Source organism: Anguilla anguilla, chromosome 6, assembly GCF_013347855.1.
Source record: "Anguilla anguilla isolate fAngAng1 chromosome 6, fAngAng1.pri, whole genome shotgun sequence".
In the NCBI taxonomy this organism is placed as follows: Eukaryota; Metazoa; Chordata; class Actinopteri; order Anguilliformes; family Anguillidae; genus Anguilla; species Anguilla anguilla.
Genome location: NC_049206.1, coordinates 50,314,404 through 50,329,315, shown reverse-complemented (window position 1 = coordinate 50,329,315; position 14,912 = coordinate 50,314,404). Strand labels below are relative to the sequence as shown.

The 14,912-nt window shown below is 41.3% G+C and overlaps 1 protein-coding gene across 1 annotated transcript in view; it reads left to right on the top strand.

Annotated features, from left to right (window-relative positions):
- Positions 1 to 14,894, top strand: part of map3k5 (mitogen-activated protein kinase kinase kinase 5) — a 45,089-nt gene extending 30,195 nt beyond the window's left edge. The window contains exons 16-30 of the mRNA XM_035423611.1: positions 2,567 to 2,694; positions 3,268 to 3,404; positions 3,986 to 4,091; positions 4,918 to 5,075; positions 7,091 to 7,268; positions 7,491 to 7,508; positions 7,739 to 7,916; positions 8,346 to 8,514; positions 8,789 to 8,974; positions 9,624 to 9,729; positions 9,967 to 10,210; positions 11,574 to 11,686; positions 11,992 to 12,104; positions 12,871 to 12,947; positions 13,154 to 14,894. Coding sequence (XP_035279502.1) covers positions 2,567 to 2,694; positions 3,268 to 3,404; positions 3,986 to 4,091; positions 4,918 to 5,075; positions 7,091 to 7,268; positions 7,491 to 7,508; positions 7,739 to 7,916; positions 8,346 to 8,514; positions 8,789 to 8,974; positions 9,624 to 9,729; positions 9,967 to 10,210; positions 11,574 to 11,686; positions 11,992 to 12,104; positions 12,871 to 12,947; positions 13,154 to 13,214 — 1,972 coding nt within the window. The 3' untranslated portion in view covers positions 13,215 to 14,894. The remainder of the gene's footprint in view (positions 1 to 2,566; positions 2,695 to 3,267; positions 3,405 to 3,985; positions 4,092 to 4,917; positions 5,076 to 7,090; positions 7,269 to 7,490; positions 7,509 to 7,738; positions 7,917 to 8,345; positions 8,515 to 8,788; positions 8,975 to 9,623; positions 9,730 to 9,966; positions 10,211 to 11,573; positions 11,687 to 11,991; positions 12,105 to 12,870; positions 12,948 to 13,153) is intronic.
- The last annotated feature ends 18 nt before the right edge of the window (positions 14,895 to 14,912 follow it).

Genomic DNA, 14,912 nt, shown 5'->3' with positions numbered 1-14,912 from the left:
TTTATTCTCTCTGTAATTACAAAAAGAACAACCCTTGTGGTCACCAAAGGAGAATTACAGATACATGTTGTCTTTACCAGCACTTACAGAGCTGGTGGTATCATCAAAATATGAACTGCTGAACCATGCTGATTCAGTTGTATTTTGAAAAATCATATGTTTCAAAATGGGATTCTCAGAAACATCAAGCAACAGTTTCTTAGTTCCATTAACCAGCACAACATTTTGGTTCAGTCATGTGAGCTTTTGAACCGAATTTAGTGGTTATAGAAGTTATTGAAGGAACTGGAGTCCACACTCAACAAATGCTGCTCACTAAATCTGTGATTTATTGCTCATCACAAGCAGCATTATCAAAGTTTTGACCCACACAAAGTCTTCATTATGCAATTAATTTGAGTTATGAAACATTTTAGAGTGACTTTTAAGATGTATAAAAGGAAATTAGAGAATAAATTTGGCTTTCTCTCTACAGTGTAATTCAAAAGCAAAGAACCTAGGAGTAATTTCAGAATTCTGACCTTCGTTTTACAGCTCATATTCCTAGTTAGTTAAATAGCCTATTTCATCTGATGAATATTTTCAAAGACTTTTCTTTCAGAGCCTGACTCTGAGAAGCAGATTTGATTATTACATTGCCCTTCTTACTGATCTTTCAGAAGATTCTATTGATAGACTGCAGCTTGTTCAAAATGCAGCTGCAAGAGCATCAACCGGAATAAAAATGAGAGCACAGCCAACATTGGCTACCCATGTCTTTTAGAATTGATTTTAAAGTTATTTTATTTTGTTTTCAGAGCACTAAATGGGTTAGTCCTAAAATATAGTTCTGACTGTTTTTCCGAATATGTTCCCAGTAGAGCCATGTTCCACCGTATTAGGGCATTGATGGGCCCCTGTGTTTAGTGTTGGATCTGGACTGTGCCAGTGCCTACTGGCCGGCAGTCTTGCACAATCACATTTGGCGCTGGCATCGCCCAAGAAGGGTTTCACTCAGCCAGGATAAGTAGAAATTCTCAATTGAATTGTAAGAAGTATGCTTATTTATGCTCATGACTGGAAAATAATATGGCAACGAACATAGTTTATTATTAATCATAATTAGAAGAATTTAAATAGTACTTGAATTATTCATTCAATATGTATTTTAAACTAATGTGCCTGTATTTAGCCCATACTACTTAATCCTATTGATGTCCTGATGTTGATCGTTATCAAGGCAAGCCTTCTTTCAATACATTTCTTGCATATGAATAAATTATGGCCGACAGAAGAAAGAACTAGTCATTAAGATACAGTGCGAACACTGTAGCAATACAGTGTACAGGTGGGCAGCATTCAAATGGTACTAAATGGTACTAAATGTTTTTTCTGCATGCGAGACATGAATTAACATTTTGAGCGTGTGCACTGGTGAATAGTCCATGGAATTGCTCACTCGTACATTGACACACATTCATGCACTTGAAACGTTCTGTGGAGAGCCTTGTGTGTAGGCCTGAGTGCTGGTAATGAACGAAGCGAGAAGGGAAGCGTTGCCTAGCAACAAAAAAACTGCCTCTTACTTCCCCACCTTGTCTGCCTAGAATAATTGTCAACTGATTGTTCCACCTACACAAGACTAATTATCTGTCTCCTTCAAACCAGCAGTTCTGCTGCCGTACATTGTTAAAGTAATCAAGTCACAAGTTATTAGTGTTCTGATACATTAACTGAAAGCTTTGGGCTTTTTCATGAATAATTAAGTTAAAAACCATTAAGACCATCCCAGAAAAGTTATTTGCATGCCGTTTTTTCCCCAGAAAAACAAACTAATCTGATGTTTGTGTTGAGGTGTACATTGCATTTTAGAAAGTCAGGGCATTGAGCATTTTCTTATTGTTGGTGTTAGATCTCAATTTTGGCAGAAATGTTTCCTGACTGCTAGCAGTCATTGGCCCTTATCTGAAGCCAGCTGTTCCTCGTCTTCCTGTATTCTCTTGTGTAATATGTCGCCGAGACACTGAAAGCAGGATTAATCATGGACAGCTTGTAGACCAGAAGCTTGAGTCAGGATTCAGACATCGTTCTGCATTCTGTTCATTTTTTCTTTTTCCTCAAACAGTCTGGGGAAATGTCCCAGGCGCATTTTTGAATACCTGATAGGGAAGATGTCAATAACAAAGGCCTTGGTTTTCTAGTGAAGTCACGTGTCTGTGTGTCAAGATAAAGATGTAGTTATTCATCTCACAACTTTGGTGGTTAATTATTGATACCAATGAACTCAATGCTGAATATCGTAGTAGCCTCTGCGTCTTGGTTTTTAGACCGCCTACCAGAGGTTTCAATATTAAATGAACCCTGTCCGTATCATTACCTGCATACTAACCTCAAATATGTCAGTATACAAAGGTCATTATTTATGACCAATGACCAGTGTTTGTTTTTAAGTGTTAATCCGTTAATTTATTTGTCATCTAAAGAGCTACTTGTCACCTGTCCACTTTTCCCTTGACACATGTCAAGTGTTAATCACTACTCGGTCTACAGCAAATAAAATCTCTTTTGTGTCTCTTTCTACCTCCAGGTACTCTCAGCCTCTTCATGAGGAGATTGCCCTTCACAAGCACCTGAAGCACAAAAACATTGTGCAGTACCTGGGGTCCATCAGCGAGAACGGATTCATCAAGATCTTCATGGAGCAGGTGCCTGGAGGTGAGAGCCAGAATGCCCTGATTGACACCTGTCAGCACTGCATGATGGCTCAGGACCTGGGCAAAAGTCAATCACTGACTGTGAAACTCAAGACTTGTGTCCTATTCCCCAGCATGCCATGTAGTGTTTGTTTGTGGTCAGAGGGTGGATCGACGGGGTAGCCATTTATGTTGGAAGTCAAGTATGTGGGTTTGTTTGTAGAGATTTGTTTGTAGAGTTACTGCTTCTGTCCAGGAAGCACACCATGTTCTACTTGGTTTAAAGCTTATAGATTTTTTATTCCTTTGATTCCTTTTTGATTAGAAAGATGATATTATAGCTTCACAGGGTTGAACTCTTAAAACCAGTAAATGGGAGTTAGTTTATTTAATACAAGAATGTACGTACAATCAGGTGCTACGTATTCTGAAAATATTACACAAACTGCTCTGTCTGTGACCTTCAAGAGTTTCATTTAGCCTGTGTTGCCTTCACTTATCCCCTCCTTAGCAAATGCTTGATAAATGTTGTAAATATAAGTCATTTCCATCATTGATTTCATTCCCGTGGGTCTGTTTGTCTGTGGTTCTCCAGGAAGCCTCTCTGCGCTTCTTAGATCTAAATGGGGCCCCCTGAAGAATAATGAACCCACCATCGGCTTTTACACCAAGCAGATCTTGGAGGGACTCAAGTACCTGCACGACAATCAGATTGCACACCGAGACATAAAGGTCTGGCCTTGTTGTGTTTAACCTGATCTTGTTTTTGTCTCTCCTTAATTGTTTTAACCCCATGATAAGGTGAGAAAATCCACAAATCAACACCTCATTATAGAAGACAGAAGAATGCATTTTATCATGTGTTGTGTTTTGTAAGCGAACCCCTTTCCCAGTCTAATGAGGGTACACTTTTTGCCAAAGAGCAAGTTCCAAAAATGATGAACAGAAACGGACCAAGCTACCAGTGCAGAAAGTCATTGCCATACTTGCCGTACGCCCACGAAAAAGCTTTAAATTCTGCCTCGTTGCACATTAGTGCTACCAAAATGATTTTTCACAGCCATTTGGTTAAATGTTAATCATCTTTGATTGTTTATTGCATGCTTGTGTTAGTATTGTAGACATCTGTCAGTCCTCAACATTTGAATTTTGAGGAAATACACTGTACATGGGAGTACTCTGAGTCAGCTTCTGAAGCTTATATACTGAGGAATGACAAAAGGTTTCCATGCTAAGTGTTAACTGGGAATTGTAGAATTTCCTGTCTTTGTCCTGGTAGAAACACAGTCCTAAAGAATGACCTTCTCCGACAGGGTGACAACGTGCTCATAAACACGTACAGTGGAGTGCTGAAGATTTCTGATTTTGGAACGTCCAAAAGGCTGGCTGGCATCAACCCTTGCACAGAAACGTTTACAGGTGCGTGACACCAATCTTCTGCTGGTAGACAGGAAGCTTCTTCTCAAGAGTCAATGTAATGCTTAAAATAAATGTCCTTTTTTTTTGAGGAAACACAATGCTTGATATTTGTGGTACATTTCATGACCTCCCAGATGTGGTCAAAAATCGATATGACTGAAGGAAACAACAGCTAATACCAGAGAACATTGCCATAAAACATCTCAGAATATCTTGTGAAAGCTGTACAGAGTCCTGTTTGTTGTGGGTGCTCAGCCAGCTTAGTATTTTTAACCTGCAGGCTGGTGAAGAACTCGGCTGTGTCCATGTTGACAAAGCAGCAGCCAATCGGAGCACAGATCAGCCTTGGTTATGAAGATCAGCTGATTATCTGTTGGCTCCAATCGGCCTTCACCGCCAGCAGCAGCTGGGAACACTTCCAGCTCCTCTGCCTGCCATTAGAAAACAAAGAGGCTCTCATAGCTTCTCAGTAGCCCTTAGGGTGCAGTCTGAGCCTGGTAGGCCGCTGTAACTTCAGCTGAGATCAAAGGCAGTGTATTTTCGTGGCGCTACTCGTAAAGTGCAAATGTATTTACACCGTAGACTCACTTTACCCAGGCTGAGCCGAGCAGTTCCTCAACACACAACATTACTCACTGGCATTAACCACATCCAGAGCATATTTCACAGACCCTGATTTTTTTAGTGGTGCACAACATTAGGCAAAATATACGACTGTGTCTTTGACCAGAGCTGATGAACAAGGTCTGGGAAATCACCCGCTTGAGTACAAGGCCTGTTTTGTGTCACTGTGCGAGATGAATGATGTGTATTTCTGATGGCGCAGGAACACTACAGTACATGGCGCCGGAAATCATCGACAAGGGCCCGAGGGGCTACGGCAAGCCGGCGGACATTTGGTCACTGGGCTGCACCATCATCGAAATGGCCACCGGAAAGCCCCCCTTTTATGAGCTCGGGGAACCACAGGCAGCCATGTTCAAAGTGAGTGTTTGTCGGGTCAGAAGCACCTGTTGGGTTTGCGTACCCTAAGCACAGAATAAATACGTGCACAACAATATGTCCCCAGAGGCATTCTGATGTCACAACGGTATGTTAACTGGTAGGCAATGTGTCAGTTAGTCTGAATCACGGAGTGCATTATCTTCGTTGTGGATTTATTACATATTGGAAACTCCCTCACTTGCCAGACTATAAAAAGGGAAGGGAAAGCTATTTTGGTTTCCACCCACCGGTTCAGTCACATACCGTATCCAAAACACAGTAGCGTGCAGAACAATGTATTCAGAGCACAACTGTAAACAGTGGAAAATGGCTAACCCTACTGATTTACTGGTCTCTCAGAAGCACAAGGCTCAAATTACACATTTTAAAGTTTCTTTCATCACAACATGCACAGTAGTATGATGTCCCTGGTAACAAGTGATTGTGTGGAATTTATTATGTACTTATTTGTCCATGTTTTATTAAGGTGTTTGCATTGGGCAGCAGTGTGAACTACACGACTGTAATTGTACTGAAGTGTCTGATCCATTGAGTTAAACCAACATTAACTCAGTGGATCAGAGTTAATCTTTAGCATTCACAATTGTGAATCAGCTCTCTAGTTTTTGTGTACCACCTATGTGTCCAATCCAGCGGGTTGGAATGGTTATTCAAAGGACATTGATCATAATTGTGGAAGGATGGGTGGAATTGCCTTCAATAGCGGGTGCCACATAGTAGTGCCCCATGTTATAGCTCTGACAAGCAAGAACATAGCGAAAGTGTTTGGAGGGCATGCCCAACTGAATACTTTCCCTGTGATTTTTTTCCATATGCCTATTTAATTTCTTCATAAGACTGGATAATAAGCTTCAAGAAAATGTAATGATAGTGCCGTGGACGTACATTTTTCTTCTTTTAGGAACAAATTTTCAAAATATCCTGAAAGGCGCAATAATGTTCTTTGGGCCCTAATTAGTACCTTTTACCAGCAAAAAAAATGTATGGCAAAATATGGGTACAAATAAATTATTAAACTCATGGCGAATGGTACAGTTTTTCAGAGAGAGATCTAGGCCATGTTGCCCTTTAAGCTAGAAAACACTCAAATGTATGTCTTGCCATTCCTTTGGTTTTATTTGTAGATGATTTTGTGCCATTGAATATTTGAAACAGGAATAATACTGATTCTGCTGAGGATACCTTTTATGGACAAGAATTTGGAATGCCAGAAGTTCTGACAAACAGAATGAAAAGACTAAACCGCAGACATGCACATTTTTTCATTATCATTTAATCACCTAACTTTACTGAGTATTGACAATGCTATTATCTTGTCATTATCTAGAATTCAGAAAATCTCATTGGAACCCTCATTGAATCCTCATTGGAAAAACCCCATCACCACTGTCTGTGTTTCCCTGTGATTCCATGGAGTACAGTCTTGGCTGCTGATCAAAAAGTTGAAAAGAACATTTTGTTTTTTTCTGATTTTCCATTGAAAGGCTCAAAATGTTGTTGCATGAGGAATGGTTATAAAGTATAAGCCACTTCAAATGGAGATATCGTAATTGTGTATCTTAACTGTCCTGTCCTAATGCTTCTGTTATGGATTTTATCTGTTTTTGAAGTTACTCATTCACTGGTATTTTAAACAATGGCGTGAGTGGATGGAAGCCGTGACCTCATTCCATTCAGCCCTATTCACATTGCGGGAATGCGTCTGGGAGACTTATCCCTGTTTGCCTGAAGTCCGAATTCTGATTCCAAGAAAGGACCTCTTTAAATGACATCCAAAATTCTGATAGACATTCCATGCTTATTATGTGGAATTTGGAAAAGAGGCTGTTCTGTGGTGCTTTTGGAATACTGTGTGTGTGGGTTAGTATGACATCACCCAGCTTGGCACCGGTGGACAGTGGTCCTCCTGACCCTTACGTCGCATATCTCTCCACTCTGTTGGTTCAGAGTGACAGGTTTCAGGATGGTCAGAATGTGTCCCATTATGGCTGCAGGTGGGGATGTTTAAGATTCACCCCGAGATCCCGGACTCCATGTCCCAGGAGGCCAAGGCATTCATCCTGCGCTGCTTTGAGCCCGACCCGGACCGCCGGGCCACCGCCGTGGACCTGCTCACCGACGAGTTCCTCACCGTCACCAGCCGCAAGAAGAAGGGCAAGAGCTCTTTCACAGGTGCGACTGCGCGCAAATGCCCTGCTTCTCACAGTGGTCCGATCGTAACGGGTGGCCAGAGACTAAGCAGAGCTCCTTTGTATAACCCTTTTGAAAGGGCTGTGTTTGCGTTGCAGTTACTTGTTTGCTATGTTCCTCATTTTTTACATACCTCCCATATAATTTGTGTACAGGGTTTTAAAGTTTCCCCATTGATGCTTTGTTTTTGTTTTCTGTTTATAGCACTGACCCCAGGGTCAGGTGAGTGTGCTTCCCTTTTTCGTTGTTAGATATTGCAGTCCACACAAGCTAGCTGTTCACAATCACGGACATAGTCAGCCATGTTTTGTTATGTATTCCTTATTATCTATTTCCTCATTTTAAAAAATATAAGTAAATAAATAAATAAAGTAATTACCACCATAATCGGTACTTGTGATTTAATATGGAGCGATATCAGTTGTAACTGTGCGCACATGATGCCCCTTCAGAGTATCTGCGTAGCATCTCCTTGCCTGTGCCTGTCGTCGTCGAGGATACCAGCAGCAGCAGTGAATACGGCTCGGTCTCCCCTGACAACGACCTCAACACCAACCCCTTTGTCTTCAAGCCCAGCACCAAGTGCTACAGTGAGCGGGATGTGAAAGGGCACAGATCCCTGTTCCTGAGGTAAAGGGCTCTCCCACGGCGCTCTACCTTGGGGTGTCACCCAAAATTAGTCTTCATGTTTCAATGCTCCTGTCTATTTGTCTGACCTACATTTATTTTGTTAATTGGAGGCTGCTCTCTGAGGGCTGGAGGAGCTGCAGTATGTGTGTTTATATGGACTGGCCAATAGCCTTTACATTACAGGCATTTAGCAGACGCTCTTATCGACTTACACAACTTTTACATAGCATTTTACATTTTATCCATTTATACAGCTGGATATATACTGAAGCAATTCTGGTTAAGTACCTTGCTCAAGGGTACAACGGCAGTGTCCTTACCCGGGAATCGAACCTGCGACCTTTCGGTTACAAACCCAGTTCCTTACCCACTGTGCTACACTTCGTCCTTTAGTTGTGTAACTGAAGTGAAGTCCACGTTTTTGGTCAGCATTCCCGTAGAGAACTTTGAGGACCACAGCGCGCCTCCATCCCCCGAGGAGAAGGACTCGGGCTTTTTCATGCTGAGAAAGGACAGCGAGAGGAGGGCCACGCTCCACCGCATCCTGAACGAGGACCGCGACAAAGTGGTGGCGAACCTGGTGGAGTCACTGAACCAGGTGAGCGCACGCACACTTTTCAGCCTCTTCCCCGAGTTAGTTCTGTCTGAATGTTAAATAATGTATTTAACTTTTTTCGCCCTGTCTTGTATTGTTACCTTCCAATTATATGTCAGGCCATCATTGTCGTTGACCCCCCCCTGGTTACACAGTAGTAATAATAAAATCACATACTGGAACACAGGGGTGTCAGTCAGGACTCTGAACACCCTCCTCATCCAACCCACCCGCCCTTCCTCTTCCTCTCCCCTCCCTCTCCCCCTTATCCCTATAGGGTGCTGAGGAAACCAAGCTAAAATGGGAGCACATTTCCACCCTGGTGGTCAGCCTGGGCGAGTTTGTGCGCATGGCCGACCGCAAGATCATCGCCAGCACCCTCTCCCAGCTCAAGCTGGAGCTGGACTTCGACAGCAGCGCCATCAGCCAGCTACAGATGGCGCTCTTTGGCTTCCAGGACGCGGTGAGTGCCTTGGCCTTACAGCTTGAGTTCAGACTGAATACGAGTATCATTTTAAAATCAGTTTAAAGGAGCAAATAAATCAAGCTTGAATGTCATTGCAAAAGATAAAAAAAAGAATGTTAATGTAATTTATGTTGCTATGGTTTTCAACCTTTGAGTAGATAGAGAGGGGAAATGGGTTATGGAAGTCTGACTTCAAAGCAGATAAAGGGAGGTCTGTCAGCTACATCATGAAAGGAAATTGACTTTGTTTTATCTCATAAACAGACACATGCAAATTATACTCAAATGGCTGACCTGTTTGCAGGCCCATGGTTTGTTATCTGAAAAATATTATGTAACACTCTATATGGTATGCTCTGGTGCCCTCTTGTGGGTGTACCTTGTGCCAAATGACAGTACTACAGTGTCTACATTATACCAAAATTAACAAGTAGGTGTATGCACTAATCATGTCCTCCTGTCCTGTCCCTATTTTTTTTAAAACAATAAGCAAATACCACTCGGTATATTTGCCATGTTCATCTCTTTGAATTTACATGGAAATGCTTTGTACGCTTGGCAGACAGTCCCTGTGTCTTTGATGGTAATGCACAAGGTGAAATGGGATTCACTGAGGTTTGTGTTGGCGTCAATGGCGCGTCACCAGGTAAACAAAGTCCTGCGGAACCACAACATCAAACCCCACTGGATGTTTGCCTTGGACAATATCATCCGCAAGGCAGTGCAGACCGCCATCACCATCCTGGTGCCAGGTAACGTCCTCCTCCTTCCCCACTCAGTCATGCCCTGCTGCCCCCTTCTATTTCTGTGTTTCTGTGTTGTTAATGGCAATGGAAGGCTACAGTGGCTATAGCGATGTGATGTCATAGAGGGTGACCTACTTGTCTGTTGTTTTTCTGGTGAGCGTGATTTTTCAGTGTTACATTACTGTCTAATGGTGGATCTTGTGTTACTGTGGAGGGTAACCCTGCCGCCTTGCTTGTGTGCAGAATTGAGGCCTCACTTCAGCCTCACCTCCGAGAGCGATCCGGCTGACCAGGAGGACGTGGAGGACGACATGGAGCACGAGGGGCGCCACGCCCGCCAGAGCGGGGCCGCCCCCAGCGCCCCGCACGATGACACGGTGGCCACCTCCGGCGTGAGCACGCTCAGTTCCACCGTCTCGCACGAGTCTCACAACGCGCAGCGCTCTGTCAGCATGGAGCTCGGGAGAATGAAGCTGGAGACCAACAGGTGGGCTGGGTAGCCGTTACCATGGCAACCGTTCATATGGCAACTACGTGCAGTGGGTCTCTGGAGTGGCATTTCAGCAGGCACTCTAAAAACCGACGGTCCTTAAGGTGTGATACACCTACTATTACTTAGTGAAATGTAATGAGTAGCAAACCTTCACATCATGTTGCTGAACATAAATAATGTTGGTATTACAGATTAGAGGTTGTTAGGGATGGACAAAAGAGGATTTATAATCACTTGCATGGAGCTGTCACGTGTTGCCAATTAACTGATTGATGCTCAACAAAAATAGTGCCCTTTATCCATTCAAAAATTAATACAAAACAGAAGTGGATTATCATTCCTTATTTTAGTAAACACTATCAGGAATTTTTGTGTTTTGTATTTAGTATTTTTCATAATGCCCTGACAAACTGAGATTAAATTATTGTCTTATCTGTGAATCATTGAGAGTAGCTACATGATTTCTGCATGCTGTGTGTATTTTATTAAAGGTTACTTGTCTACAAATTATTATTTGTTGGCATTAATGGGCCTCATGATTTTTTGGGAGGTTTTTTTTTTACCTCAACCCAAGCAACATCTGATCAGTTTCTGAGAAACTAACGCGGATCCTTTGCATTTATCTTCGGCACTCAGCCTGCCGCCTTGTGCCTATGACCGAAACTCAGCCATGCTGATTTACACTATAGCACCAGTCCCTCTGTGTGATATTGCTTAAATAGCACTGCTCTCTTTCTTTATTTACCGTATCTTCCCCTTTCTCTCTCCACTACATTCTCATAATAGGAGGCCTGTGTGTGCTGTTCATCACACTGCAATGGTTCCTTTGTGATTCTGCAGTGTTATGTGTTTTCAGACTGAAAATTTGCCTGCCAGGAGTTCACGGTTGCAGTTAGCCTTGTCCCAACAGGTGTACGGCTGACAAGTTTGCCTGGATTCCTTTTGCTACCACTGCATTTGTCATCCTCCTATCAGTGCAAGCTCTCTGCTGTAGCACTGGTCGGCATGTAAAATATGCGTACTGTGGATAAAAATATTCACTGAGGGGTGTATATAGAAATAATAGCAATGGTTCTTGTGATATCGGTCTGACTTCCATTATGGGCTGACTCTATGGTGCTCCATAGCACAACTTCTGCACAATAAAATGTTCACTGTTAAATCAACTTGCACAGAGTACATATGGTCCCTATTGGACTAGAGTTGAATTACCACTGGTCCTTTCCATGGCTTGCTCAGAAAAACCACTGTGTGTGCGGTGGCCACAGCTGACCTTTAATCCCCAGTGGTAGCTCACAGCAGACCCGTAGCGCGGTGGTGACCTTGTGGTGACCTTGGGTTGCTGTGCTATTTTCAGGCTGCTGGAGGAACTGCTGACGAGGGAGCGCGAGTACCAGGCGATCCTGCAGCAGGTTCTAGACGAGAGGGAGCAGGAGATCAAACTACTGCGGGCCAAGGCTGGAACCACAGGTGAGCATTCACGTTCTAGGCCCGTAGTCTCACCATTAGCTCGCTCTGCTGACCCACCCGAAGCCACAACTGACACTTTTATCAACTGACACAGTTCATTTGTAGGCTATTATCAACATTATGTGCTGTTATCAACATTGTCAACATTAGAGTCTCCTGAAAAGGAAACTCTAAATAAGCTCTAGAGTCAGCTCTGTGTCTTCTGTGAAGGTAACCTTTAGCGTTGCACCACAGGCATTGGCCGACAGTCAGAAGTGAATTTTTGGCAGGTGCAGGGCTGGTACTAAAATAGACTCATTCCCCAGATACCCCGGCGCCCCCTGTGGGCTGCCGGACCCCCTCGGAGGAGGAGTGCGGCGATTCGGAGCTGGCCAGATGGCTGAGGCTCCACGGGGCCGATGAGGACTCTGTCGAGAGGGTAGGCCGCCCGCAGACACCTGGGTTCCGCTCTGATTCACCTGTGCACATGATCATTTTTCACGCACACTGTTTCTCACTATCCTCCTCGTATTTTGTGATTCATTTAAAATGCAACTTTTATTCTGTTTTATTCTGTATGGTAAAAAAAAATTCTGTCAGAGGCTATCGTCAGCACTTACATAGTCAAAGCTGTTTGAAGTATGCAGGGTAAATGACAGTCTACAGACATCCTTAATTGTTCTATATTACAACAAATGTGGAATAGTGTGTAGAGCAATCACAAAAACTTATGTAGTTGGACATATCAAAAATGAAAGTGAATGGCAGGCATAAAACAGAATTCTTGCTAGGTTCAAGAAATGCCCAATATATTTTTTCACAATCATAATTATAGTTGTTTATGTTTGAAAGAAAAAATAATTTTAGTTTACAGTTACATGCTTCGCTGTAATCACATGGATCACAGATAGCATTATTTGATCGTAATACAGCTCCACATTAAGTACCATGTGCACAAGGGAGGAATGCTCTTGAAACAAATACTCACTTGGTGCCAGTGGGCAGCCGTATTTTAACTGGATAGTGCAGAGGTCATTTACATCATACCTGAAAAGGTAATTGATCACCAAGTATAATTTGAATCAGTACGATACATTGTATCAGATGAATAAGACCTATACTGTTTATGTATGTCTATGGTAACTATATGCAAAGAACGCTTAAACATTGAGAGCACTGATCCCTTCACCCCACTCTCTTTCAAGATTTTATCAGAAGATTACGCACTGTCTGATTTTCTTCACTACGTGACAAGAGATGACCTGAAGAGTTTAAGATTAAGGTAATGTCACTCTACTTAACCCCCTCACCCCTAATCTCACAATCATGAAAAGCCACTGTATTTGTAGTTTTAAGAATCAAGGCAGCCATGTTGGCCGTACCCCCAGTAAATAAAGCTTTTATTTGAATAGGTTAGCGCTAGCGATGCTAATGAATTAGTTAATCTATAGTGGTATGCCTTTGATTTTGCCTGTTTGTATTTTACAGAGGTGGAGTTCTGTGCAAGCTGTGGAAAGCTATCACAGATTACAGAGCGAAGCCTTCCTGAATCCCCCTCGAGGGCACACCCAGATGGAGGGTTTAGACCCCAGACTGAACCAGTGTTCTCTCGACACCAGTGCACTTTACTATACTGTTCATATTAGACCAAAACTCCATTGTTAAATACCCAGCGCTGTAGAAATATTGTCATCACATGATGAAAAAATATTTCCAGTTAAGTGCATATTGTACATATATTTAGTAGAGAGAATAGTATAATATTCTATGTGACCTTTCTGGTCAAATATTAATTTAATTGGAATAATTTTCATGAGTAACACAAATTCTTGGGGTTATCAAGACATATTATCAAATAATGATTTAACATTTATATTTTATTTTATTGTTCCGGTAAATTGTTATATTTTGTGTCATGTTAAATTAATATCAGTGATATGTATTGTAGATATAAACAATTGCAACACCATTTTAGGTGGTAAAATTAGAACGAGAACAATTGACCGAAATTCATACATTTGTAAATATTTGTATTACAATTGGTGAGTGCTTTGAAGTATGAATGGTTTGTAAAAAAAAATATCTCTATAATGTGTTTACAAAACCTGAGACTGAACTTTTTTAAGACACAAACCTGAGAACCACGATTCAATGTCAGCTAAACTACAGTGTCTAAAGTGACAAAATATGACACTGGCTATTAAATTCTTTCTTAAATACTGTAAGAGCCTGTTATAATTGTATAATCTTCCATCTTTAAAAATATATTTCTCCTAACGTTGTTAGTGTGTTAATGTAATTTATGTTCACTATGAATAAAACATTTTGAATATATATATATATATATATATATATATATATATATATATATATAAACAGATTTTCGCTTAGCCAAACAAGCACATGCATGCCTGTATTTTCTTGTTTCTGTTATAGGCATTGTGATGTGAGGTAGAATTCCAGCATTGTTGTTTTATTCTGTTTCACCAATGTCAGCCTATTTCAGATCAGTTTGTTTATGTAACAAATGCAACATATTCTTCCACAGAAAACCTGCAAAGATCAGTCAATGGCATAAACCGAACATATTAAAAACTAGCCTGGATGTTTATATCACATAATGCAGAAAATCTGTACTGTATTTTTCTGTGAAGTCATTACTGATAATGGAACAAACTCTGAGTGCTTTTCAGGCACAAAATGTTTACAGGCCACATTTTATAATATGACATTCAGTGCAAATGGTAAGCATTTTTGTTTGTGTTTTATATACAAATAGCATAAGTGTACTTGTACTTTTAAAAATAAATGTATTTTTCTGTGCATTACATCATGTTAAATCTTCATGCACATTTCTCTTTAAGCATGTGAAAGGATGTATCTAAATACAAGTACAAATGAAACTAATTCCCAATTGTTGTACTGTCAAGCTCTACTGTTAATAATGCATTGTGAAAACACTGTTCTTTTTGCTTGTATTCATTACTTTACATATGATTACTAATGAGAGTATTTGTACAGATATGATATTATTATATAATTATCTGTCATCAGAATTAACTGTGAAATAAAATTGTGAATTAAAATGTCAAAATTCAGTGATGTGGTTTCCTTTACATGGATGTATAGAGAAGTCTGACAAATGCATGGAGGAAGAAGCATGTTTGCTGTTTACCATTCCTTTTTAATCCCTCATGCTTTCAATAAATTATGTTGGCCTGTTGATCTCCACAGAACTGTGGCTCTT